The sequence below is a fragment of the Peromyscus maniculatus genome, chromosome 11 (genome assembly GCF_049852395.1).
Source record: "Peromyscus maniculatus bairdii isolate BWxNUB_F1_BW_parent chromosome 11, HU_Pman_BW_mat_3.1, whole genome shotgun sequence".
NCBI lineage: Eukaryota > Metazoa > Chordata > Mammalia > Rodentia > Cricetidae > Peromyscus > Peromyscus maniculatus.
This window is the reverse complement of record NC_134862.1, coordinates 70,337,680-70,362,473: the sequence shown is the minus strand read 5'-3', so window position 1 is coordinate 70,362,473 and position 24,794 is coordinate 70,337,680. Positions and strand designations below refer to the sequence as shown.

Below are 24,794 nucleotides of genomic sequence, written 5' to 3'. Positions count from 1 at the left end.
CATACTTTCAATCTCAGGAAGTACATTGTGAAACTTGTATTTAAACTTTAGGATCAATGTGTTGAATATTTGTATAGTTCACAAGGGGTGGGGAGGCAAAATAAAAAGGTTATTTCCAGTGTCCTCTTACTGACGTTGGTACAGAATTTTTGTTGCAATAAGAAAGCCACTTCCTCTGACTTTCATCCCCGCACACATCTGGGTCTTGCCACATCCTGAGACACCGCTGAAGCCTAGGTTGGCTGAGTAGTCAGCGCTACTCCTGCTCACAGTGGAAGAGGGGTGTACCACCAGACCCCTCAGTTGGAAGTCTGATGGGAGTGGGGTACGGGAGGGTCTGCGCTGATCGCCTAGAGCATCTTTGCAGAGCCGCCAGACCCTATAGTCCCCCCGCAATTCTCAGCCTTATGCTTCCTTCCCATTGCACGTGGCCTCCTTGCGCCCCTGAATCCTACTCGCCCTGCAGGCTCCACGTGAAGGACCGCAGCCGCTAGACTCGCGATCGCCCCGCCCCGCCGCCCCGCCCCCGGGCCCGCCCACTCGGCCAGCGCTGATCTAGCTTCCCGGGAACCCGCCGGCTGCTCGCTGCTGCGGCTGCGCCTCCTGCTTCCCCGCGTCACCGCTGCCGCCATGCCCGGAGGGCTGCTTCTCGGGGACGAAGCCCCCAACTTTGAGGCCAATACCACCATCGGCCGCATCCGCTTCCACGATTTCCTGGGAGACTCGTAAGTGGCCACCGCGTCTCCCTGCCAGATGGCGGGTCCCCAGAACTGCCCTCCCCGCTTCTGTTTTCCGCGCTGCGCTCGGCCCCGGCGCGCCGCTGGCTTAGCCCCTCACCGGTTCCCGCACGTGCCCGCTGCCGGGGTCCCGCCGAGCATCACCGGGCGTTGCTGGGGACCTACGACCTCTGGCCCGCCCTGCGCTGATCACCGGATCCTTCCCTGACCCTACGTGTCTGGGCTAGTATGGGGGAGGGCGTCCTTGCCTGGGACGGTTTGTTGTCCATTTAACCTGGCTTTGTAAACAGTGCTCAATTGTAGCGCGGTCGGACCGAAAGCCCAGGGGAGGTGGGGCAGGGATGTCCCGTGTTGGAGGTCACTTCCCGGGACACTTGCCCAGGGTCGCACTCACTGCCGGCCCTCCCGCCGCCCTAGAATTTGCACCCGACGGAAGGTGGGTGCCGGAGGCCATAGACTACACAGCCACAAATTAGGTGGGGTGGCCCGGCGTTATCTGAAGTCTTGCTTAACTTCGGGGAGTGGTAGGTAGTTTCGAACTTCTGAAAAATTTTAAAACTACCGTGTGCCAAGTAATTAACCAGAAGACTTTTTGCCAGAGCCTACGTCAGTGTTCAAAATAAGATTTTGTGTAACAGCTTTGGGAGGAACCAGGAGCACTTTTTGTGGGGGTGTGGCCGTCATTCCAGAATAAGCAACAGTTTGATGGAAGGGTTGTTCTGTGCCTGCGACCATTTTGCCACCATAGGCCATTCCAAGGCTAGGACACGTGTACCTCACCACTTTGAGACTCTTTTGTTTCCCAGGGGTCCCCTCCCCCTCTGCCTTGCATCCAGCGCCTGGCCTTGCTGCTGATAGCCACAGTGGTGGCCATTAATGGTGAAGAGTACACCAGTGTTGCCTTAGTTTTACAACTCCTGAATGCACAGATTGCAAGATGCTTAGTTTTAGTGGGCATTTTGCATACGTGTCAGATTACATTGTAGTTCTGGGGTTTTAGTGCCCCTACTACGTTGTATGAACAGACTCCTGGGTTTGTGTCCTTTTTATATCCACTGTTCAGGTGTATGATGTGGGAAGACAGAGCAGTTTATGAAACTAATGGGTCATCAGGCAGGCAAGCATTAGAGAACCAGGTGAGGATTCTTGGCTGACTGTGTGGGAAAGCAGAGCTTTTCTAAGAAAAAGTAGCAAATGGAACTCTCAGACCCTGCAGGAGAAGACTAGAGATAAGCAAGACTGCCAGTCTTATTCTAAGAACCTAGGTGTTAATATTTATCCAAGACTGCAGAGGATTTACACAGTGTTCCTTCCCGTTCCTGCCTGCAACCCACACCCCCATGAACTGCGAGATCATGCTGGAACTCTTCTTCATCTATATGGATTACAGATAAATATGAATCCAAAGCACAAATAACCACGGGGGGAGGGGGCAGGGGGGGAGTCTTTGTGATTGTTTATTGACCTAAATCTTATCTAGATTTGATTAATAATGTTAGGTTTCCCAGCTACATGCAGATGTGTAGGCCTGTTATTCCAGCTGCTTGGCAGGAAGGTCCTAAATTCAGGACCAACCTGGGCAACTCACTGAGGCTCTGTCTCTAAATAAAAACTCAGTAAGTAGCTGGGCTGGTGGTGGTCGGCCCCGCCTTTAATCCCAGCAATCAAGGAGGCAGAGGCAGGCAGATTTCTTTGAGTTCCAGGGCAGCCTGGTCTAAAAAGCAAGTTCCAGGACAGCCAGGACTGTTACACAAGAAACCCTCTCTCCAAACAAACAAGCTAAAAAGTAAATGAAATGCCATCTTCTAAAGATAAAAAAATGAGGTAAACTTATAAGTAAGCATAAAGTGGGCTTAGAGTGAAGCATGACATTCCTGTCATACCAGAGAAAGACTTTTCCATTTTATGTATCAATACAATACATGGAATTTGCCTACTTTTTTCAAATTCCATTCTGTAGATAATCTCAACTCAGACTGCCAATCATGGACTCAGATATCCTTTGGAGAAAAGAGGGGGGAAAAAAGGACTTTAAACATTACAGGTGTGTGCTCTACCTCTGACGATTAGAAACAAGGATTTGGGTGCTGTGTGGGTTTGCTTAGCTTTGTCTGGCCTCTGGATGTGGAAGAGCATCTCTAGTATGTCTCAGGGTTCCTCACTAATCAAAACACCTGTACCAGAGGTTTTCTGATAGAAGTAGAGACCCTTCTCTTAGAAGGAGGAAACCTTTTGTCTTTTGAAAATGAGGAAGAAATGGGATAATGTAGTTGAATTTCTCCAAAGAGTAGGGCAGGCAGGCCAGGCGAGACATTCTTGGAATACCCTGAGATATACTGGAACCTGTCAAGTGGCATAAAACCAGTACCCCAGCATGACTCAGCAAAACACATTTGTTTCACGATTAAAAAAAGAAAGACTTCTAATTTATCACACCTAAACAATACATAAAGAAATTGCTCTGTTCCTTTTTTTTTCCCCTGCATCTTCTAGAGCCTTTCACTAAGTCACATCTGAACCTTACATCAGTCCTTTTCCATAGAATCGAAGGCCTAAATGTCACAGCAGCTAGCTGCAGTCTTGAAATCTTACTGATTAATCCATACTAAGAACTGAACACTGAAGACCTCCACAGTCTTCCAAGTATTGCCTCACTCATCCTTAGGGCCTTCCATCTTTTTAAGAAGGCGGCCTTGCCTTCCCCTGGGAGCTGAGTGACAGGTGTCCGGGGAAGGCAGTAGCTCTGTCCACCTTGTTCTTCGTGCTCAGGGAAACTTGCCAAACCCTCAGCATCTAGGCCAGATTGAGTAATCTGCTGCTTTGAGACCTTGCCCCTGGATGCCTCAAGCGGTGGGAGTGTACAGAACCGAGTGCTGTGTTTTCCTTTTCGCTTGAAAGAATGGGTTTTGTTGCCAAGGAGAAGGAAATAGTACTTACTCCCAACTTTCTTTTTTTTTTTTTTTTTTTTTGGTTTTTCGAGACAGAGTTTCTCTATGTAGCTTTGCGCCTTTCCTGGAACTCACTTGGTAGCCCAGGCTGGCCTCGAATCACAGAGATCCGCCTGCCTCTGCCTCCCAAGTGCTGGGATTAAAGGCGTGCACCACCACCACCACCACCCGGCACTCCCAACTTTCTTGGGAGCTTGAGTCATCCTCAGGATCTGTACAACTTTAACCTGAGACTTTGATTTGATTGTAATCTTTACCTAAGAATTGTAGGTATGGAAATCTACACTGTAGGGTATCTGTGTATTTTCTGCCTGCTTGTTCTAAAGTAAAAAACTGCACCTGTTAAAGTATTCTTTTGGTGTGGTACAAATATGGGCACCTTGTTTAACAGGTTAGATCAGTCAAGTGGCTTAGGAAAGATTTTACATCTAGCTGCTTCCAGAAAGCCAAATGCCAACCTAAATTTTACCTACAAATGGAGGATAAAGCCCTATCTGTTCTGGATTATATAATCTGTTTGTTATTGTAGCCAGGCATCTGTTTGGATTTGGGGCATAGTAGATGCTGAATATCAAAGTTTGTGCTAGAAAACAAACAAAAGGCCTAAGAAATATTTCAATGGGGTACTTGGCTTGAAGAGCACACATTTTATTGACTGAAAAGGAGTCATGGTAACTCCACAGTTACGAAAGGAGTGATGGCTGGATGTGGTAGCACACGCCTTTAATCCCACTCAGAGGCAGGCCCACTCTCTGAGTTCAAGGCCAACCTGGTCTATAGATCAAGTTCCAGGATAGCCAGGGCTACACAGAAGTACTGTCTCAAAAAAAAGAAAAGAAAAAAGAAAAAGTAACACCTTAAAATGATCCTTCTGAACCATGTATCTTGATTTTTAGATATTTGATATATAAAATTGTATATATTGATAGATACTTGCTGTCAGCTTGGGCTTCTCTGGAGGCAGGTCGGAACTAACAAGTTTAAATGTCTTCTTTAAGCAGACGTTTGAAGAAAGCAAGGCCTGTTTTAAATGCAGATACTGAGTGTTTTCATTCTGCATGATGATGGTAACCGTCCATTGAGTTGTGACCTTCTTCTTCATTCTAGATGGTGCATTCTCTTTTCCCACCCGCGGGACTTTACCCCAGTGTGTACCACAGAGCTTGGCAGAGCTGCGAAACTGGCGCCAGAGTTTGCCAAGAGGAATGTTAAGTTGATTGCTCTTTCGATAGACAGTGTTGAGGACCATCTTGCCTGGAGCAAGGTATAGTTCTATCTATAATTTAAGGGATATATATATATATATATATATATATATATATATATATATATAGATAGATATAGATATTCCTCCTTTCCTGTTGCCTCCCACACAGTTCCTAATAGCCTTAATATCTTCCAAAAGGCATTGTCTTTTTATGTGCTAATGAGTTGACTAATGGCCACAGCCCCCTCCACAGCTCTGAACAGAACCAGGCAGGATTAGGGACTGAGACTTGAGTCCCCACCCAATCTCTGGGAAGAAATACCTGTACACTTTTGGTGACCAGCGATGTCACTGAAGTCTTTGTGTTCCTTAGTAAGAGACTAGACGCTTTGCTTTCTCCCCATCTCTATCGATTGGCACGCGCGTTGATTCTGAGGTTATTATATCTTAGTTACATAGAGTGTAACTTGGTTTCTGAGATAAAAGGGTACATAAACCTCTGGGGTTCAGAGTTCACTGGTTAACTGAAAGTCAGACTTCAACTTCATAGTGATCTCTGTTGTTATGTCCAATGGTGGGTTCTCAGTCACCTTCTTCCCTGGTTTACCAGTAGCATTCAGCTCAACTGATCTCTCTAAACCTTACCCCTGCTTTCCTGGCATTCAGGATGCTGCCTCCAGCTGTCCATGCTTAGTCTCCATTGTCTCCCAGTTCCTACTTTGTGCTGAAGTTGGCCCGAGCTTATCTCATGGACCACTGCTCTTCTATCTGTGCTTTCGCCCTTAGTGACCTCTTACACTCACACCTTCAGATAACATCCATGAACTGTTCTCAGAGTCCCATCTCAGTCAGGACTCTCCTGGCCTCCAGGTCAGTAAAGCCAGGCTTTTCCGCATCTCCCTGGGATGTCTAGACACTCTGAACTTAGCATAACTAAAATTGGACCCCACTATTCATTCCGAGATCATTTTCATCTCCACTAACAGCAGCTGCGTTTTTGGTGTTGCTAAGTAGAAACTCCAGAGCCATTCTTAACTCCTTGTGTCTTCACATCCCATGCCTGGTTTATCCACACACTCACAGGCACTCAGAGGTACTAAATACACCCATCTGCCTTGCCTGTACTGCTTTGGTGTTTCACCTCAAATGCACCTCATTAAAACCCTCTTTTTGTCCTTATCGAAAATTATGATGCCTGATGACACTCTGTATCACCTACTAAGTCCATGTCACTGTCGAACTCTCTGCATGTTGCTTATTTAGAGTCACTATGTTTTTCCTACTTATGAGTGTAGGGCCCTGCTGGGGTAGACTCTAGTTCACTGCTACAAAAGTGTTTGGTATAGGGGACAGTCAGTATTTGCTGAATGGATGAATTGAAGTTGTCTGCTTTGGGCAGACGTGTTTACGCGTATTTGGACAGGATGTTTTAATTGACTTTGCTACGATATACCATGTAATACCTACCGTGTGTGTGTGTGTGTGTGTGTGTGTGTGTGTGTGTGTGTGTGTGTGTGTGTGTGTACTGGGCACTGCCAATCATATGCAACTGAATAAAAGATGGTATTTTGGTGTGTGAGTTGGGCTACATCCCATGACCATTTCACACCAATTATCCCAAATGTCTCGGATCCAAAGGGTGATGGGTAGGAAGGATAAAGAGGGTTGTCATCTTCTCCGAGGTAGATTTTTTTTCATTGCACACACTTTGGCAGTGAATGGTAACTGGCATTTCCACAGCAAAGCCCTTTGCCGTAAGCCAGTTTTATAAATGAGTATTAGAGTGACTTGCTCCAGCTCACCCAATTGAAAAGGAGGATATGCCAATGTGATCTGAACCTCAACCAACGTTCCTTCAGTGCCAGACAGTAAAGAGTGAAATTGTCCCGATTTAGGATAAAACAAAGACAAAATAATGTGGGTCTTTGGTGTCTGTGAGTGTAATGTGCCGTCGGTTAAGCAGGTGACAGAGTCAAGAATTAGTGAATATGAATATTAAATCACAGATTGCCAAAAGGAGAGTTCAGAGCTCATCATCACACAACACCTGATGTACAGGAACATATCCTGGTCTATTTAATCTGCCTTAGACAAGTTTCCAAAATTGTGATTGTCTGGAATAGAAAATAAATCCAAACTCCAAAAGCAGTGCCAGCCTTGGCATGTAACAGATTACACAGGAAAGCTCTAGGTGTGCAGGCTGGAAACCATATTGGTTATTGTTTAGCTGGCGCCTAAACAGTGGGCAGCCAGTGACCAACGGCCAAAGGCAACTTAAGGCAATGAAATGACTGGCTATGTTCAAGTCTGTTGCTACCTGTTCCAGAGTTTTAATGTCACTTTTATCTCCTCTCCTCTCTGAAGAAATGCAAAAAGGTTTCAGATCTGCCCATGGGCTTCATATGAATAACAAACACCCTTTTCTACTTTTAAATCCACTTTTTTGTCACTTCCTAAAATCTCCTAGTTAAGTTCCTCGATTTCCTACTGCGGTTTATGCATGGACTACTTGTCTACGTGTCTCCTTAATATTGCTTTCCCCAAAATGCCTTCCTCTTTCCAGTGCTTTACCTGTCTTTCAAAGCCCAGATCTTGCAGCCTTCCCTCACCCCCTGAGTCCTATAAATTTAGAGTTCAGTGTGGAAAGGGCTTTGGCCTATGTATGCCATACTCTGCTAATATATTCCTGTTCGTGAATAATGGTGATAAGAAGTGTCTATTCATGCATCTTACTAAAAATTCCTTAGAGAGCATTATTATGTTGGTTCCTCGGCTTGCAGAGTGGTGATTCTTAGCTGATGAAATGCAGTGAAAACTGTGTCAGGTTAAAAATTCCCTTTCCCCTTTCTCCTCCGTTTCAGGACATCAATGCTTACAATGGTGATGAGCCCACAGAAAAGTTACCGTTTCCCATCATCGATGACAGGGAGAGGGACCTTGCCATCCTTTTGGGCATGTTGGATCCAGCAGAGAAGGATGAGAAGGGCATGCCTGTGACGGCCCGTGTGGTGAGTCCTAACAACCCCATGTAAATGTTTGAGCCAACTCAAGGAAATAGAGGAATATCCACCATCATGAAACATCTGTGTGCCAGTGACTGTCCTTTAGTATCTGTATGCTGGTGCAAAGTGGATAGACTATTCAGCTAAAATTTCTGTTTAATCTGTAGCTGTTGGGTATATCTACACATAACTAAGCAGTTCATCAAAACTGTTCTCTAGAGTTAAAAAATCCTACCTGTATTACCTTCTACTAGCCATCTTTGAAACAGTTCTGACAGGACAGTCCTGAGCTCTCTTGTTCTGACCACCCCTTATGCACAGCTGATTGAGGCCCATATCAGCTCACATTAGTGATACATTCGTGATAGCCATCCTTCGGTGACCTAGTACATCTACCCGAGGCTCTTCCCTGAAGATTTACATTACAGTTCTTTTCTTTCTGGGACAGCAAACTTTGAAGAGTAACAGAGGAAAGAGGGTGACCTGTGTCCCGGACAGAGTTAGTTTCTGTCTACTCTTCCACGCCTCTGTTCTGTCTCTGTTTATGTTTTTGCATCTTTGAACACTTGGTGACTGCAGAGCTTTCTGGGGGCTTTGGAGCAGGGACCTTAAAACAATGAACCCCAAAGAATTAAAATTTCTCCAGGAATCCCATGCTGGAAGGGAAAGGCGAAGGCATCCACAGCAAAATAGGAACTTTCTTCCTCACAGGAAGACGTTCCCACAGCTCTGACGACTGAGTAAATGGACATGTATGTGTTTCTGGCTTCTGCATTATCTTTTTTATAGCAGTGTTACCCTGGGTCAAGCAGGGGAGCTTAGGCAGGTAAGGGTGCTAAACCTGAGGATCTGATTGGATTCCTGGAACCCATGTGGCGCCAGAGAGAACCAACTCCTGCAAGCTGACCTCTGACCTCCGCTGTCACACTGGCACGTGTGTACACCCTCACACGCACAACATAAATAAAATTCTTCTTAAATTATAGAACTGTTGGAGAAGCGGTTCTCAACTTATGGGTCTCAACTCCCCTGGGGAGTCAAGTGACCCTCTCACAAGGGTCGAAGAATATCAGATATCCCGCATATCAGATATTTACATTATAGTTCACAACAGTAGCAAAATTACAGCTATGTAATTAAGTAACTAAATAATTGTCACTATAATAAATAATAACAACTAAAGAATGTCATGGTTGGGGGTTCACCATAACATAAGGAACTGTATTGAAAGGTCACACACAGCCTTGGGAAGGCTGAGAACCACTGTGTCGGAGGAAGAGTGGACAGACTAGGAGTCTTTATCTCCCTGATTTGGCTGCCCTGTAATGAAATCTATTTTCCTTTGCTAATTCTGTTTGCTAACTCCTTTGGAACCGGGGGAACTGAGGCAGCGAGCTCATGACCCTGAGCGCCCCGAGATGGCTTTGCCGTCAGATAGACTGAAGCACTTCCCGTGCGTCTGTGCCTTGCAGGTGTTTGTTTTCGGGCCCGACAAGAAACTGAAGCTGTCTATCCTCTACCCGGCCACCACCGGCAGGAATTTTGATGAGATTCTCAGAGTAATTAAGTCTCTCCAGCTGACAGCCACGAAGCGGGTCGCTACCCCGGTTGACTGGAAGGTAAAGCTGTTCAAGAAGCGGGTGCCCAGCTTGCCTGAACGGTCGGAAGGATGGTCTAATGGCCACCTTCAGAATCTGGGTCTCCTGGGGTGTGTCTGTGGTCCCGCTCTGGTATACCAGGAGGATCATGTGCACTGTGTGCATAAAGCACAAAACTTTATGGGTTTTTCTGTTGTATAGTTCCACGTCATTGGTCACAGTGGCCTCTTTTTTTTTGTCTAGAAGTTAAACATCACCGATCCAGAAATCCCAGACCCACAATGCTCCAAAATCCAAAATTGCTGGATGCATTTCATCACATTTCAACTTTTGGAGGTTAGGGATGTTCAACTGGAATGTGCACATATTCCATATCCAAAAATGTCCAAATACGAAACACTTCTTTTTTAAATACAGGATACTCAACATGTACAAAACTTTAAAAAAAAAATCCTTTCATCTAACCGTTACCTGATAAGCAGAACTTGTTGGAGCTAGACACAGTGAAATTTGTAATCCTTGCACTCCAGAGGCAGGGACTGGAGGATCACAAGTTTAAGTTCACCCTAGCTACATAGCAAGGTCCTGTCTCAAGTCAGGAAGGACGAGTTCACATCTGCCATGGTGGCTCCATAACTGTTGGTGTGCCGATGTTACAGCATTTTTTTTCTTTTAAGCTCCAACCTTTTAAACATGTATAGTCTGAGAGAGCATGTGCTCAGAAAGTGTGTGTGTGTGAGCATTTAAGATAAAGTCTCATGGTCTCCTCTAGCCCGGGCTGGCTTTAAAGCTCATCATGTTGCCAAGAATGACCTTGAGTTTCTTGCTTCTGCCTCTCAAGTGCTAGGATTTTAAGCCTGTGCCCCCATGCCCAGTTTTATAGGGTCCTGGGGACTGAACCCAGGGCATCATGCATGCCAGGCAAGCACTCTGCAAGTGAAGGAGTCCCTGCCCCTTTTAACATTGGATCTCGGTGTTTATCATAGGCTGGCTGGCCTTGGACTCTTTTTTTTGTTTGTTTGTTTTTTTCAAGACAGGGTTTCTCTGTATAGCTTTGTGCCTTTCCTGGAACTCACTCTGTTAGCCCAGGCTGGCCTTGAACTCACAGAGATCCATCTGGCTCTGCCTCCCTGAGTGCTGGGATTAAAGGTGTGCACCACCACCGCCCCGGCTGGCCTTGGACTCTTAATCTCCTGCCTCAGACTTCCATGTGCTGAGGTTTCAGGCGTGCACCACCACACCCAAATTGTTCATAAACTTAATACCTAAGAAAATCTCTACAGGTAAATAGGACAAGAGAATACACCAAGAGTATCTTAGTGTTGCTTCATGATTTGTGTGCTAATCTGAGTACTGGGTTTTGATTTTTCTGACAGGCCAGTCATGTACATTTTCAGGACGTAGAGTGGGGGATGGGAGGTGAGAGGGAGTCTAGCCCAATCAAATCCTGTAAACCAAGGGGTAGGTTTAGCATTAAAGAATTTCAAGGTGTGATGGCTGAAAGGAAAAGTATTGGCTCAGGACCCCCAAAACCAAGTTCTCAGCACAAAGGAGATTTTCCCCAGAGGGGCAAAGGGCAAGGTATAAGAGGCAAAAACAGGAGGGTGAGGGAGAAGGGGAAGGGATAGTTGGAGACAAAGGACTGCCTCTGGATAGAGAGCACACAGGCATGGCACATAGGAAAGCGGCAGTTTATAAAGGGAAAGGGGAAAACCCCAGGTCAGGATGAGGTGTTTCATTTTCATCGGCCATGTTGATTAGGTGAGCCAATGGGGGCTTCTGATTGCTTTGCTGGGCCTGAATACTTTGATAGCTGAACCTGGGTAGTCGGCCTCAGGAGGAGGAAGTGGCCAAATAAGGGACTAGACCTTGGTGGCTAGCTTTAGGAATGTAACCTAACAGTTGCTAGCAAGGTAGAGAGAAGGCAGGAGAAGGTCAGGGCCTGCCAGAGCCATGCTTGCCAAGGCCCAGACTAGCTAGAGTCTCTTCAATGGCCAGCTAGGATGGCATTTAAAACTGGACTGTTTTTACTTAAGATGGAGAAATACTCCTAATAAACATGTCAGAAATCAATTTGTAAAACAGTAAGTTCCTCAAGGAGGAGAGAGTAAAGAATTCTAGCTTACCTCATTGCCACCTTCATAGACCGCTCTCCCGTAGTTAATGCCCAAGGACCTTTTACCGTTGCTGCAAGATTGAATTGCACCATCTCCCAACAGGAAGGCGACAGCGTCATGGTCCTTCCCACCATCCCTGAAGAGGAGGCCAAACAGCTTTTCCCCAAAGGAGTCTTCACCAAAGAGCTCCCATCTGGCAAGAAATACCTCCGTTATACCCCTCAGCCTTAAGTCTTTGTGGGAGTTGAGGCTGCAGCTGCTCCAGCGTGGTGGACCCGAGGATACCAGCTGGCAGTCGTGTGTCCTTGCACCATTCAGTAAACATCCTGGCGTGATCACAGCCAAAGTCACTATACTACTGGCTCATTAAATGAAAATGGCACCAAAACTTTCTTGGGATTCTTGACTCTGTGCCTTCACCAGCATTCTGCCCCTCTGTCCATCTCAGGGCTCCACTGACTGGCTTTCTCTGAAATACATTCTGTATTGGAGACTCAGATCTTGTCAGGTCTCTGCAGGGTTTGTGATCAGCAAGCTAGAGTGTAGAGTGGTAGAGGAAGCTCACTCGGCTTCCTCCTAAGAATGATTAAATTCACCTCCTGTAGCTTTCCTAGTTGAATTTCTGTTACCCATTTTGGAGAATAGTAAAATGAGGGGAAACTTTCGATTCTGTACTTTTGGGAAATAACAGACTTGGGACAGCACAGGGCAAGTTCTGTTTTGATATAAGCAATCTGGTGAGTTGCTATCAAAAGAGGGCTCAGAGGCAAAGGAAGAAGGTGCACCCAAGGGTGTGAGCAAGACAGCGCATGTCCCTCCTGGCATTTCCTGTCAGCCCGCCCTGATACGTGCATGTGAACACACCTTGTAAAGACACACGGTAACAATGCTTTGCCACTAAACTGTCCTAACAGGTTGACGTTTTCTGAGTTCTGCTTTTTGGGGCTCAACAAATAAAATCCTTTGTTGAAACTGGATCAGAAAAATTGTGTTGTCACGTTTTGAAGTACTCATTTAGACAACTCACACCCTATGGGGCAGAAGCAGGCTTCTTTCTTTCTTTTTTTTTTTTTTTTTTTTTGTTTTTTTTCGAGACAGGGTTTCTCTGTGTAGCTTTGTGCCTTCCCTGGATCTTGCTCTGTAGACAAGGCTGGCCTCGATCTCACAAAGATCCACCTGCTTCTGCCTCCCGAGTGCTGGGATTAAAGGCGTGTGCTACCACCGCCTGGCTACAAGCTTCTTTGTTGCTAGGACTGACATGGATATTTTTCTCCAAGGGCAGATAAGCAGGAGCCACTGAAGGATAGGATTCCCACACATGTATTGGGCCATTTTGCTGTTTCCTGTTTTTCTAGTCTTGGGAGTGGGTATGTAGATTACAACCTTAACCTAATGTCTTAGCAGTATAGCAAGACTAAAGAAAGCTTTGAGGAGCTGGAGAGATGGCTCAGCTGTTAAGCACACTGGCTGTTCTTCCAGAGAGTCTGGATTCAATTCCCAGCACCCACATGGTGTCTCACAACCACCTCTTAGGGGATCCGATGCCCCCTTCTGACATAAAGGCATGCATGCAGATAGGGCACTCATACATAAGTAAATCTTAAGAAAAAACTAATTAAAAAAAAAAAAAGAGAGAGCTTTGAGATGGTATTTTTTTTTTCTACTCCAAGCTGAATGGTTCCTCTCAGGCTTACACAATGCTACTAGGTCAGGGTAGAAAGGCATTTGTGGGTCTTAGCCTGGGTTATTGTAACAAAAATGCCATGGAGTGGGAGGCTTGAGCAGTGGGGGTTTATTTCTAGGTGTCAAGCTGGGGAGTCTTAAGATTGAGGCAGTGGTGGATCCTGGGTCTGGTGAGGGGCCACTTCCTGTATTGTAGCCATGGCCGAGAGAGAGAGAGAGAGAGAGAGAGAGAGAGAGAGAGAGAGAGAGAGAGAGAGAAGAGAGAGAGAAGAGAGAGAGAGAGAGAGGGAGAGAATCTCCTGACTTCCTTGCCTCTGTCTCCCGTCATTTGCCTGCCTATCAGGTACCTCACTGCTGGCTCTCCTCCCCCTTAAACATTTCTTTGTTTTAGTCCTTTCCAATGGAAGTCTGGCTTCAATTTCCTGTTAAGGTTTTTGCTTTTTGTTTGTGATACAATCTTGCTTTGAAGCCCAGGCTGGACTTTGAAATCCTGCTGCCATAGCATCCCAGGGGCCAGGATTTGCAAGGGAATGCCACTGTGCCCTGTAGTATCAGCTTCGATGACAGAGTTCAGGAACTGAATTGCCATTGTGGATGCCTTAGACTCTGAGTCGTTTGTTTACTGACCACTAGAATGCTTACCACTGACTTAGCAAGTTCATTGTCTTCACCTCATCCTCATCAACTTGTTACCCCGCCTCACTCAGGCTTCTAAATCTTGGTATTTTGACTCTTCTGCCCACGTTAATTTCAGTATAAAAATGCTTTTTAAAAACTGAATCCTGGTACTTTTCACTGGACAATTTTGAGACTGAGGCTTGGTTCAAATATCTTATACCGAATACAAAATACTCCATATTGGACGGACATTTCCAGGGCAGGAGTGATCCTGAACACAATTTTAAATTCATTGTTGGATGAGGAGGGTAAATTTTGGCCTGAATTTCTTTTAGAATGAATTTCATTATCCATGTGAAGATTTGTTTCTTGAAACTGAATAATGGCTGTAGGAAATTTCTTTTCTGTTTGACTTATAACCGGAACTCGCTGTGTAGCCCAGACTCCCAACTGCCAGGATTAAAGATGTATGCTACCGCCCCCAGCCCAAGAAACAAGGAATGAAGAGGCAGTTCATATGATTCTTCCAGAACTAAGAAATGTTTTAGTTAGAGCAGAAAGATGAACACAGTGATAAACTGAACTCTAGTCGTACCAAAGCTGGTTTTATCCTCCCCGCTCATAAAAAGGTCAAGTGAAGGGAGAGAATGAATGTAGACTGAAGTTTCTCGGTGCCACTAGCTCTTACATTATAAATTAACCCATTTCTATTCATCTATATTTTGCCACACGGCCGTGGCGCTACTGGTCTGCTGGCATCTTGTTCCTTGGGTAGCTGGATGGTGTCTTCCCAGCTCCACCATTCTCCCTCTATCTCTCTTGGATTTCCCACATGGCTATAACCTGTCTTGACATAGGCCAGAGCAGCTTCTTTATTAACCGATGGTAGCAAAATGTATTCACAGCATACAGAAAGACCATCCCACAACAAATGACTATGTCTAAATGGCCAAGACAAGCTGTCAGTTCCTACATGCAGCATCCTGGCATGGTCTCCGTCATTGTTCCTACATGCAAGCTGAGGAAATAGAACTTTGACTAGTTTGAGGGCATGTTAACTTTAAAAAAAAAAAAATTATTACCAGGTACCTGGGGAGATATGCAATTGGTGAAATTCTGTGCCAGTTATGGTAGGGCATGCTTGTAATCCCAGCACTGAGGAGGCAGAGACAGGTGTATCTCAGGCTCCTTGTCCAACCAACCTAAGCTAATGTGCAAGCCCCGGTTCCGTGAGACACAAATAGATGGTTCCTAGGGGTTTCTAGAATCTCTCTCCCTCCTTCCCTCCCTCCCTCCTTCCCTCCCTCCCTCCTTCCCTCCCTCCCTCCTCCCCCCCCCCCCAGACAGTATTGTATAGGTAAGGCTGGCCTTCAATCTTCAATTCTTGGTCTTTCTGCTTTTACCTCCCAAGGGCTAGGATTCTCATTGTGAGCCACCATGCCAGGCTTCTAAAATAATTCTTTGGCTCAAGAGTAATTTGAAGGGGTTTGGGTTTTGGTTTTTGTCTCCTACTGAATGTGATCAAGAAAACATGCAGCCACAGAATAAGGCTGAACAGGTAACAGTAGAGAGAAAAAATAAACTAGTCTGATAATTTCTACCTTCTGAAAAACCTGTCCTACTCTTGGTTTGTGTGATGATAATAAATTTCTTTAGTGTTTACACCTTTTGAGTTGTTTTCTAATCGCCTGAAGCACAAAGTATTCTGTATACACAGAATGAAGTACCATCTTCTAATTGGTACTTCAATATACAGGTTTCAAATACAGGCTAATATAACTCCTAAGCAAGGCTGTAAAGCTTACACCTTTTCTAGTGCGCCTGTACTACCTACACTTCACTGTGAGTTTAAATATGCACTAAATATACTAGCAGTGTGTTAAAATGAAGAGCCCAGAGATTGAGAACATAGAGCCATTTACAGTCCAGGTACCAGTGACAGGCAAAGCAATACTGTTGCTGCTCATCAATGTTTCCCTCTCGGGCCCGATGGACATCCTGACTGGTCAGAGTAGCAGGGGGAGGTGCCAGCTCATTTCAGGGTGACAAGTGTACGGCCACAAGACAGTTCTGTCCCAGGAAAAGGTCCCTTAACTGAAGAAAGACAAAGCCATCTGTTCTCATTTTGATACTGTAGTGATAAAACATCCTGGCCAAAAGTAACAGAGAGAGAAAGGTTTGTTTCACTTATGGTTCTAGAACATAGTCCGTCATGTGGGGGAAGTCCAGGCAAGAGCTGGTCACATCACATCCACAATCAAGAGCAAAAAGAATAAATTCATCTTTGGTTGATGCTTATATTTTTTCACTCATAAACAGTTCAGGGCCCAGCCCATGAAATGGTATGACCCCCAACAGGCCAGTGATCTTCCGACATCAATTAATAGTCAAGACAATCCCCACCACAAACATGCCCATAGGCCCACCTGATCTAGGTAATTCCTCAACTGAAGCTCAGATATGTTGAGGCAAACTGACTATTAAAACTAAGCAGCCTTCCATCTAGAATGGAAGGTCTTCACAGGTGTTTCTGACAAGAGAGGACAAGGACAAGGGTGAAGGAGTGGGACACAAGAAGGGACTTAGCCCATGCCACTCTCGAGTGGCAGCACCAGCCCGCTTCACCTATTTGCAGACATGTTACATCAGAAAAATGAACCTCTGTGGTCAAGTGCACTCAGGTTTCTGTAGTGTACAGTCATACCTGGCATTTCCTGACATAGTGAAGGGCATTCAGGACCTGCCCTGAGGTTTGAAAGGTCAACTTTTTCTACCATACTTTTTTGTTGTTGTTACCTCTATTAAGATTGTCCCAAAACTATCCTATTAGCAGTCTGGTTGAAATGATAAAGAATAATGGATTCTAAAAAGTTATTCATTGACCATAACATTCAACTTTATTTGGCTTTTAAAAATAAAATAGAAAGTTATGTCAAACAGGACTATGAAATGTAAGGATGTTGATTTCTCCTAGACTTTGCTTTCAGTAACCAAGACTGTGGAACATTTTCCCATTTTTCAGCACATACTAAATTAGAGAAGGAAGATACAAAGTGTTAGAGATGCATTCATTACGGCAATTTCACAAGTATTCTGCTTCGGACTTCCACATTAATTGCACATCTCATTTGCCAACTTATTCTGTTACCACTTGTGCTAAGCCAGGGGAAGTGTTCCTTCCCTCAGTTTTAAAGAATTTTATAGTCTCCTGAAGACTTTTGAGTATCTCAAGTATAATGCAACTACTAAAAGTCTGAAGTGTTGGTGGCAATCCATTAATTGCTTCTAAAATAAATGCAGCAGCAAACAGTTTGAGCAGTTTCTAAGTCAACATTTGTGCCCGGGTGTCAGCTCCACCTTTACCTGACTCCACACATCATAGCTGTCTCACTAATATGTCTTTCTAAAGAGATGTCCACCTTCCACCTGCAAAAGAAAGTCAAAAATATTAGACTATGAATGCTTCAGGAAAGATTCTTGCCAATTAAATGGAGTCAAAAATTACTGGAAGCTTTCTATTTTATTGTCTATTTCCCCTTAAAAAGAACTTACATACTAAAGGCTCTGAGTTACAATATGCAATTAACATGTGTGTTTATAATTTTTATTTATTCATTTATTTTTCTTTAATGTGCCTGAGCGTCTTGTCTTTATGTATATGTTGTTTTCTCCTTCAGTAGAGAGCCTGGCTTTAATCTGCCGCTTTTCAGCCAGTAATTGCAGCTCTGCTGTTACTGGTCTGCTTCTCTAGCAGCGGCCCACCCACTTAGGCCATGGCCTAACAGGAATTCTGCTCCCACAGGCACCAGTTCTGTTGCTGCCACCAAATATAGCTTTTAATTAAATCTCTATCATCCTATTTATCAGTAAGACTTGGGAGTCAGAGGCTGGGGTGAAAACCTGCTATCTCAGAGAGGTTGAGTAGCAACTAGCTGACCTCTGTTTGCAGGTGTCTCCTAAAGGGAGTGTCCTTCCCTCCGCCAAACCAAAAAAAAACATGCCACAAAAGGCCCCTCCCCACTACTTCCTGTGTGTCTCTCTATCATCTTCCAGATACCCTCTGACAATATATGATTACTCTCTGTCAACTAGTTGCTAACTCGACCTCCTGACCCAAGGTTGATTTTATTTAATTAACGCAAATGAAAACTCAGAGTTCACGATGAGATCAAATACCCCACAACATGTATTGCTGTGGGACAATGCTTTTGTACACTGGTTTAATAAGATGCTGATTGGCCAGTAGCCAAGCAGGAAGTATAGGTGGGGTGAGCAGACTAAAGGAGTGCTGGGAAGAGGAAGAGTGGAGTCAGGATATACCAGCCCACCATCCAGGGAGCAGCATGTAATGATGCACAGGTAAAGCCATGGAAAATGTGGCAACATATAGATTAACAGAAATGGGCTGAGTTTAAGTGTAAGAGCTAGTCAGTAGTAAACCTGAGCCAATGGCTGAGCAGTTTTAATTAATATAGGCCTCTGTGTGTTTACTTGGGTCTGAGCAGCTGCGACCAGGCGGTGGGACACAGGAAAACTTCAGCTACAATGTATATATGTGCACCATGTGCCTGCCTAGTGCCTATAGAACCTGGAGTTACAGGTGATTGTGAGCCACAATGTGGGTGCTGAGAACCAAACTTGGGTCCTCTGCAAGAGCATCAAGTGCTCATAACCACTGAGCCATCTCTCTGGCTCCACATGTATATTTCTATACTGTAAAGAGATACTGCATTAATTTAATTAGCAATTGATACCACATTAATTCAACTGCCAAAGATGTGCTTAAGAAAAGAGAGAAGTATCATGAAATTTAAATTCTAGTTAACTTTATGACTGATTACAGAGTAACTGGAAATTTTTCCTATAAATTGTGGAAGTGAAAACTTTTTAGAAAATAATGGGGCCTATGGGCTGGGAATGTGACTCACTGGTACTCTGCTCCTCGCTGGTACACTGGTACTAGCATGCTTTGAGGCTCTAGGCTCATTCGGTTCCCCAGCCCTACAAATAATAGTGATAATGATGATGCCTGGAAGAATGAGTAATAAGTGAGGAGCCCTGCTGTTTGATTCTCAGGATTACCGTCTATGAAATGAGCTCCTTTAAAGGTAAGGAAAGGATGACCCTAGAAGAGCTACCCAGAAAGAGCTGAGTTGGTCTTTTTAAAAGAGCTATTACCCATGACCTTGACTGGGGCAGCTGCCATTTCTTCCGACAAGTGAACTGCATCTCACCTTGATAGTAAATGTAGGTGGCAGGACTAAATCTTCTTTTAGAAGAGCCTCAGCATGGACATCTCCTTGAGGATGGTGTGTGTGTGTGTGTGTGTGTGTGTGTGTGTGTGTGTGTGTGTGTGTACCACTTTTGCTTAGAGGACAGGCTTTTTTAGGGTGACTTGGTATCTAGCCACTAGAAATCAAAATAAGGGAGGTTACTGGAGGCCCCTGAGGCCTGTCCTTTACACCTATCACTCCTATACCCTGTAGCTGGAGAGCTTCTCTCTAGGCTCCACCAAGCCCCGCAGTCCCACAATCCATGTATAAAATAATCACTCAGACGCTTATATTATTTATAAACTGTATCGCCGTGGCAGGCTTTTTGTTAACTGTTCTTTTATCTTAAATTAACCCATTTTTATAAATCTACACCTTGTCACGTGGCTGGTGGCTTACCGGCGTCTTTACATGCTACTTCTCCTGGCGGTGGCTGCAGTGTCTCTCTGTAGTTGTTGTTTTTTTTTGTTTTTTTTTTCCATTGGCATTGAGAAAATTTAAAGTTAGAAGAGCATTATGTAGTCTATTTTTGGGGGTTTTTGTTACCCCTTTTTGTTTATTTAGTATATCTTTTAGAGTTTTGTTTGATATTTTTATAACTGTTTGACCTGTACGATTATGTGGTATGTCTGTAATATGTTTTATATTGTAATAAGCAAAAAACTGTTTTACTTTAACAGAGACATATGATGGAACATTGTCAGTTTTGATTTGTGCAGGTATACCCATGATGGCCATAACTTTTAGCAAATGAGTGATTACAGAATCAGTTTTTTTTTTAGAAATCAAAGCAGTTGTCCATTGAAATCTTGAATAAGTATTGATGGTGTGGTGTACATATTTTAATTTTTTAAATTTTGTAAAGTGAAACACGTCTATCTGTCAGATTTTATTTTTTTGAGTACCCTTTGGGTTACATCCTGTTGGTAATGGCGTTTGATTGTAGAAGGAACAAGTAGGACATTTCTTTACTATTTTTTGGCTTGTTGCCAGGTTATGGAAAAATCTTTTTTTAAGCCTTTACTATTGACATGATGTTTTTTATGAAACTCTGAGGCCTCCAGCACATTCTTAAAGTATATAGGCTGATTTAATTTTGTAGTTTTTTCTATTAATACCCAGCCACCCTGTGAGACCTATCTGCTCATGCACCCCACCCAGAGGTGGGTCTTGCTTCAAAAGAGCTATGGAAGGACTGAACAGTGAGACCCTGTCATCATGAGCAAGCAGAGAGCTCCACCACCTGGGCTTAACTCTGTTCTGATCCAGGGTAACAGGTCCCTTGCCTCCACAAACCTAGGCATGGCTTCTAGCACTCACTGCTCAGATTTCTCCACATCAGCTCTTGCAGCTGAAGAGATCAAGAAAAGTGAAAACAAAACTACACCAGGCTTTAAAATCATGTTTCAAAATATCTGGTTGTTACTGTGATGTCTGTGAACCGCAGCAGTGATCAGCACTGAAGGGTACCCCTAAAAGTATAATAATGGCGTTTATGTGTTGGTTGCAACTAGCAGCTATCCAATTGTGTCTATGATCCACTTGACAGGAGGGAACAAATGCCTGATGCATGACTAGGAACAAACCTTGTCAACTCCATGTGGCTAGTGAGGTCAGAGATCTCAGAGGAGAAGCTACTTCTGCCAGTTTCCTAAACCAGTATAATGGCTAACTGCATTCTAAGGACTTATCCTTATCCCCACAGGTAAGAGTAGCTCTTTCTTTTCTGGTGAAGGCACCAGAGAAGCTTCTTCTACAGCAGACAGAGACCATTACAGAAAGCCACTAGTCAAAAATGCAGAGAAAAACTGATGGGGGGCGGGGGGGGGGGGAGGTGCAGGCAGCCCCACTGGATACATCTACAATGCAATCCTTATAGCTAAGGCTCAGGGAACATCGCAGAAGATGGTGTGCAAAGACTGTTAGAACCAGAAGAGCAGGAGGCGTGCTGCAAGACTGTGTCCTCCATCCATGAAATCTTAACAATCTGGCCGTCAAAGCAAGACCTGAACCATCGTTGACACACCAATGTGGGTTAGAGAAAACACCCCGGGATGAAGGACTATAGGCAATTACAAACTGCTGACTGAGAGAGAACTAGTCTTCCCTGGAGATGAATACCCTAAATGGTTATCTCATCCCAAGTGGCCATCCCCCTACATACATACATACATACATACATATAAGCAACACTAATGGGCTCGGCAGGTTGCAGAGCCTGGGACAGTTTTTACAGTGGCTGGCCAATGAGCCCCACAATCCACTTACCCTCCCTACCCACAAGCCACAGCTCAGATGTGCTGCCATATCTGCCTTGTATGTGAAGACTGAGGATCCAAGCTTAGGTCCTCGGCCTTGTAGAGGAAGCACACTGGCCATTGAGCCATTTGCCCAGTCTTCAAAATTATACGATTCAAAACAATGTTCCCTGATTTTAGCTTTTTGGTTTTTTTTTTTAGGTTTATTTATTTGTTATGTATACAGTGTTCTGCCTGCATGTATGCTTGCATGCCATAAGAGGGCACCAGATCTCATTTTAGATGGTTGTGATTTTAGTTCTTAAGTAACACAGATTAGCTTTGTCTCAACTAGTCCAACTTAGTGAGCTGCAACAAGGTGATTTTTCTCACTACCTGCATTTTGCTCCTTCATTCATTCATTCATTTATTTATTTATTTTTGGTTTTTCGAGACAGGGTTTCTCTTTGTAGCTTTGTGCCTTTCCTGGAAATCACTCTGTAGCCCAGGCTGGCCTCGAACTCACAGAGTTCGAACTCACAGGCCTACCTCTGCCTCCCAAGTGCTGGGATTAAAGGCATGCGCCACCACCGCCTAGCTTAGATATTTATTTAAAGACAGGGTCTCATACAGCTTGGACTGCCCTCAATCTTACTAGATAGCTAAGAATGACCTTAAGTTCCAGGTCCTCCAGCTTCTGCCTCCCAAGCGCTGAGATTATAGGTGAAGGGACTCTGGCCAGCTGGAGTGTGGCTGACACAGCTTTCTCTGGCAGCCTTAATCTTCTCCCTGTTCCCTTTGCCTTGTTAACAGCTGTCAGGTTGCATTCCTAACACTAGCCACCACCCTTATGTGGTGACTTCCTCCTCCTGAGGCTGACTACCAAGGTCCACCTATCAAAGTATTGAAGTCTAGCAATCAAAAACCCCCTTTGGCTCACCTAATTAACATGCTTAATTAAAATCAAATACCTCATCCTAACATAAGGTTTCTCTTTTACCTTTATAAACTGCCATTTGCCTATGGACCATGTCTGTCTCCTTTCTATCCAGAGACAATTTGTCCCTCTAGGACAAATACCCTCCCCCATCTCTCCCTTGTTCCCTTCCCCTTCTCCCTCCTCCTCTATCTCCTGTCTTTATCCCTTATTCCTGCCCTCTGTCTCTCTGGGGCAAATAAATCTCCTTTGTGAAGAAAACTTGGTCTTAGGAGTCCTGAGCCAATACTTGTCCTTTCAATAGGTGTACGCCACCATGCCTGGTTTGTGCAATTTCTTTTAGCTATGTAGATTAATACTCACAATAAGAAAAATCTATTCCAAGTGCCCAATTTATTACCTCTTCTTTCCTCTTCCAGTTATAGTCCTTCTTGGTCGTTCGAAGACCAGTGTTGACTGAGGTGAAGAGAAAAAAAAAAAAGAATTCCGAGTATTTGAGTATCAGACTGCTCTCTCCACATAAGTCTTCCCTTCCCCTTCCCATTACCAAACAGGCTCTTTACTTTCGTTCCCTTGGAGCTTTGGAATGAGCTCCTAAAAGTCTAACATACAGGCTGACAAGCAGGTCCCACAAACAAAGCAGGCCTGTATACAGGCAGGATGGTACAGTGCGGACTGCATGGGCAGGCACCTGCTCCCATTGCACAAATCGGTCACTATCTCACTGACTGTTGCCACATATGGGAATGAGGGCTACATACTGGTAGACCTCATTTTTTTTTAATGAAAATCTCAAAAATCTACATTTGTAAATGTGAAACTTCTGTTTTTCCATGGCAACTCGTTGAAAATTTTCAAAGCAAAATATGTGTCACAGTCCAAACTCAAGGAACTGGATTGAGACCTGGTCTTAACCATTTGCGAGCTGTGTCTCAAGCCCACTGGAGAATACTAATGGCTATGCTCTCCTCTGTCTAGCATCTTTCCAAAGGGCCTGAGGTAGGAGAGGTCTACTCTCAAAACAGCAATTCATTAAGAATTGCATGAGCTCACAGTTACATTTCAAGGCTGACTCTGTATTCAAGCTGGACCAGGTGGGATGGTGTTGACACGGAGCCCAGCAAGGCAAGGACAATGAGCATAGAATGAAGTCCTTGGGTCTATTTTCTCCAGGACAAAGCCTTCCTGCCTACTCTTCTCTGTGTAATCAGTGCTCAGCAACATGATTGAGAATTGCATCTATTGACTTCAGTTACTTAAGTGTAACTAGAGCAATCCATTGGACTTGTGGCCGTGACTACAGTGTGTAATACTCAAAGAAGGTGGGTCGGGCTTCATATTCCCTTCAGTTGCAGGGAACAGACCAGTTCCCCACCCTTGACCCCACTGTGGGAGTCTCTCCTCTCCCCATTTCAGTAGCACCCCAATAGCACTTGGCTGGTCCACCCTATCAGGGCTTGTTGTTTGTTGACAAGGTGTATGGAGGGAGGGACAGAGGAGAGGCAAGAGCCACATGGATTTCAGTGCCTCTGTTAGATAACCTCCCAAAAGCCAAGTGGAAGCCAGTGTGGGCCCTAGAGTGAAGACCACAATCAATCACTTTTCAGAATGAAAAGAATTTTACATTTGCCAAAATGCTTCACAATAATTTTCTCACCACTAAAAGGCTATCCATCCCTTACCCATGGCGTGGGAGGTCTCATCACTTGTGACAGGCTCAGATGTTGGGATGAGCAGAAGCTTGCTTACATCTGAAATTCCCTGGATCTAAAGGCAAAAGAAATAAAATTTAGTCAAAAGAACACACATTGGTCCTGAAGTGGCTACCTCCCAACTTTCTTTGTGAAGAATGTAAGAAACAAGCTGAAACTTAGCACTAGGTCTCCAGCCTAAGCCGTGTGTGCGTGTGCGTGTGCATGTGCGTGTGTATTATTTACCTGCCTCCCTGTCTGTCTATCTGATTATGTAGCCCAGACTAGCCACTCACTAGTGTCTCTCCCCACCAAACTGCTGGGACTCCAACATTCACTACACAAACCCAGGCAAGACTTATCCTTTTATTTTGAAATCCCCTTTCATGTTGTTTCAAAGAAATCTTAAGCCAGAAAAAAAAAATTGTCTTTTGCATATTTATGGAAGCCAGAACAAAAATGTCTACTCCTTACTTGTAACTGGACTAGAATACCTCATTTAGAAATAAGGGGATGGCCAGCAAGCCGTGGATTACTTTTACATCTACACTGAAGATCAATGATTCAAGGCCAGCCTTCCCATTGGCTTCCCAGAATGCTAAGAGCAGAACAGAGATTAAACCAAGGTCTCTAAATTATGAATTATGTCAACTAGTCCTCACACCAGCCTAACAACATGGCTGCTGCCAGCACCCTCACTACATTAAGTAGCAAACCAAAGGTCAAAACAGTTGAGCAGCTTGCTT

At 44.5% G+C, this 24,794-nt stretch overlaps 2 protein-coding genes across 7 annotated transcripts in view; one reads left to right on the top strand and one right to left on the bottom strand.

Annotated features, from left to right (window-relative positions):
- Nucleotides 1-541: 541 nt before the first annotated feature.
- Prdx6 (peroxiredoxin 6) lies at nucleotides 542-12,586 on the top strand. The gene is made up of 5 exons (XM_006979591.3): nucleotides 542-725; nucleotides 4,793-4,949; nucleotides 7,754-7,900; nucleotides 9,367-9,513; nucleotides 11,712-12,586. The coding sequence occupies exons 1-5, from the start codon at nucleotides 631-633 to the stop codon at nucleotides 11,838-11,840; spliced, it is 675 nt and encodes a 224-aa protein (XP_006979653.1). The 5' UTR covers nucleotides 542-630; the 3' UTR covers nucleotides 11,841-12,586.
- A 4,195-nt stretch (nucleotides 12,587-16,781) lies between these two features.
- Slc9c2 (solute carrier family 9 member C2 (putative)) overlaps nucleotides 16,782-24,794 on the bottom strand; it is a 58,154-nt gene continuing 50,141 nt past the window's right edge. For 4 of the 6 annotated variants that reach the window (XM_076547821.1, XM_042258419.2, XM_076547823.1 and 1 more), the window contains 4 exons: nucleotides 24,040-24,124; nucleotides 22,758-22,813; nucleotides 17,274-17,336; nucleotides 16,782-16,938 (listed from right to left, as the gene is read on the bottom strand). In XM_076547821.1, coding sequence (XP_076403936.1) covers nucleotides 17,301-17,336; nucleotides 22,758-22,813; nucleotides 24,040-24,124 — 177 coding nt within the window. In that variant the 3' untranslated portion in view covers nucleotides 16,782-16,938; nucleotides 17,274-17,300. Of the gene's footprint in view, nucleotides 17,337-22,757; nucleotides 22,814-24,039; nucleotides 24,125-24,794 lie in introns of all 6 variants that reach the window. The other 2 variants (XM_042258421.2, XM_042258422.2) reach the window with 1 other exon arrangement.

Bases quoted from the DNA above. Each gene is read 5' to 3' on its own strand.
- Prdx6 (XM_006979591.3), top strand. From the start codon at position 631: ATGCCCGGAGGGCTGCTTCTCGGGGACGAAGCCCCCAACTTTGAGGCC. The intron at 7,901-9,366 runs GTGAGTCCTAAC...TGTGCCTTGCAG, and splicing joins TGCCTGTGACGGCCCGTGTG to GTGTTTGTTTTCGGGCCCGA. The intron at 9,514-11,711 runs GTAAAGCTGTTC...ATCTCCCAACAG, and splicing joins CTACCCCGGTTGACTGGAAG to GAAGGCGACAGCGTCATGGT.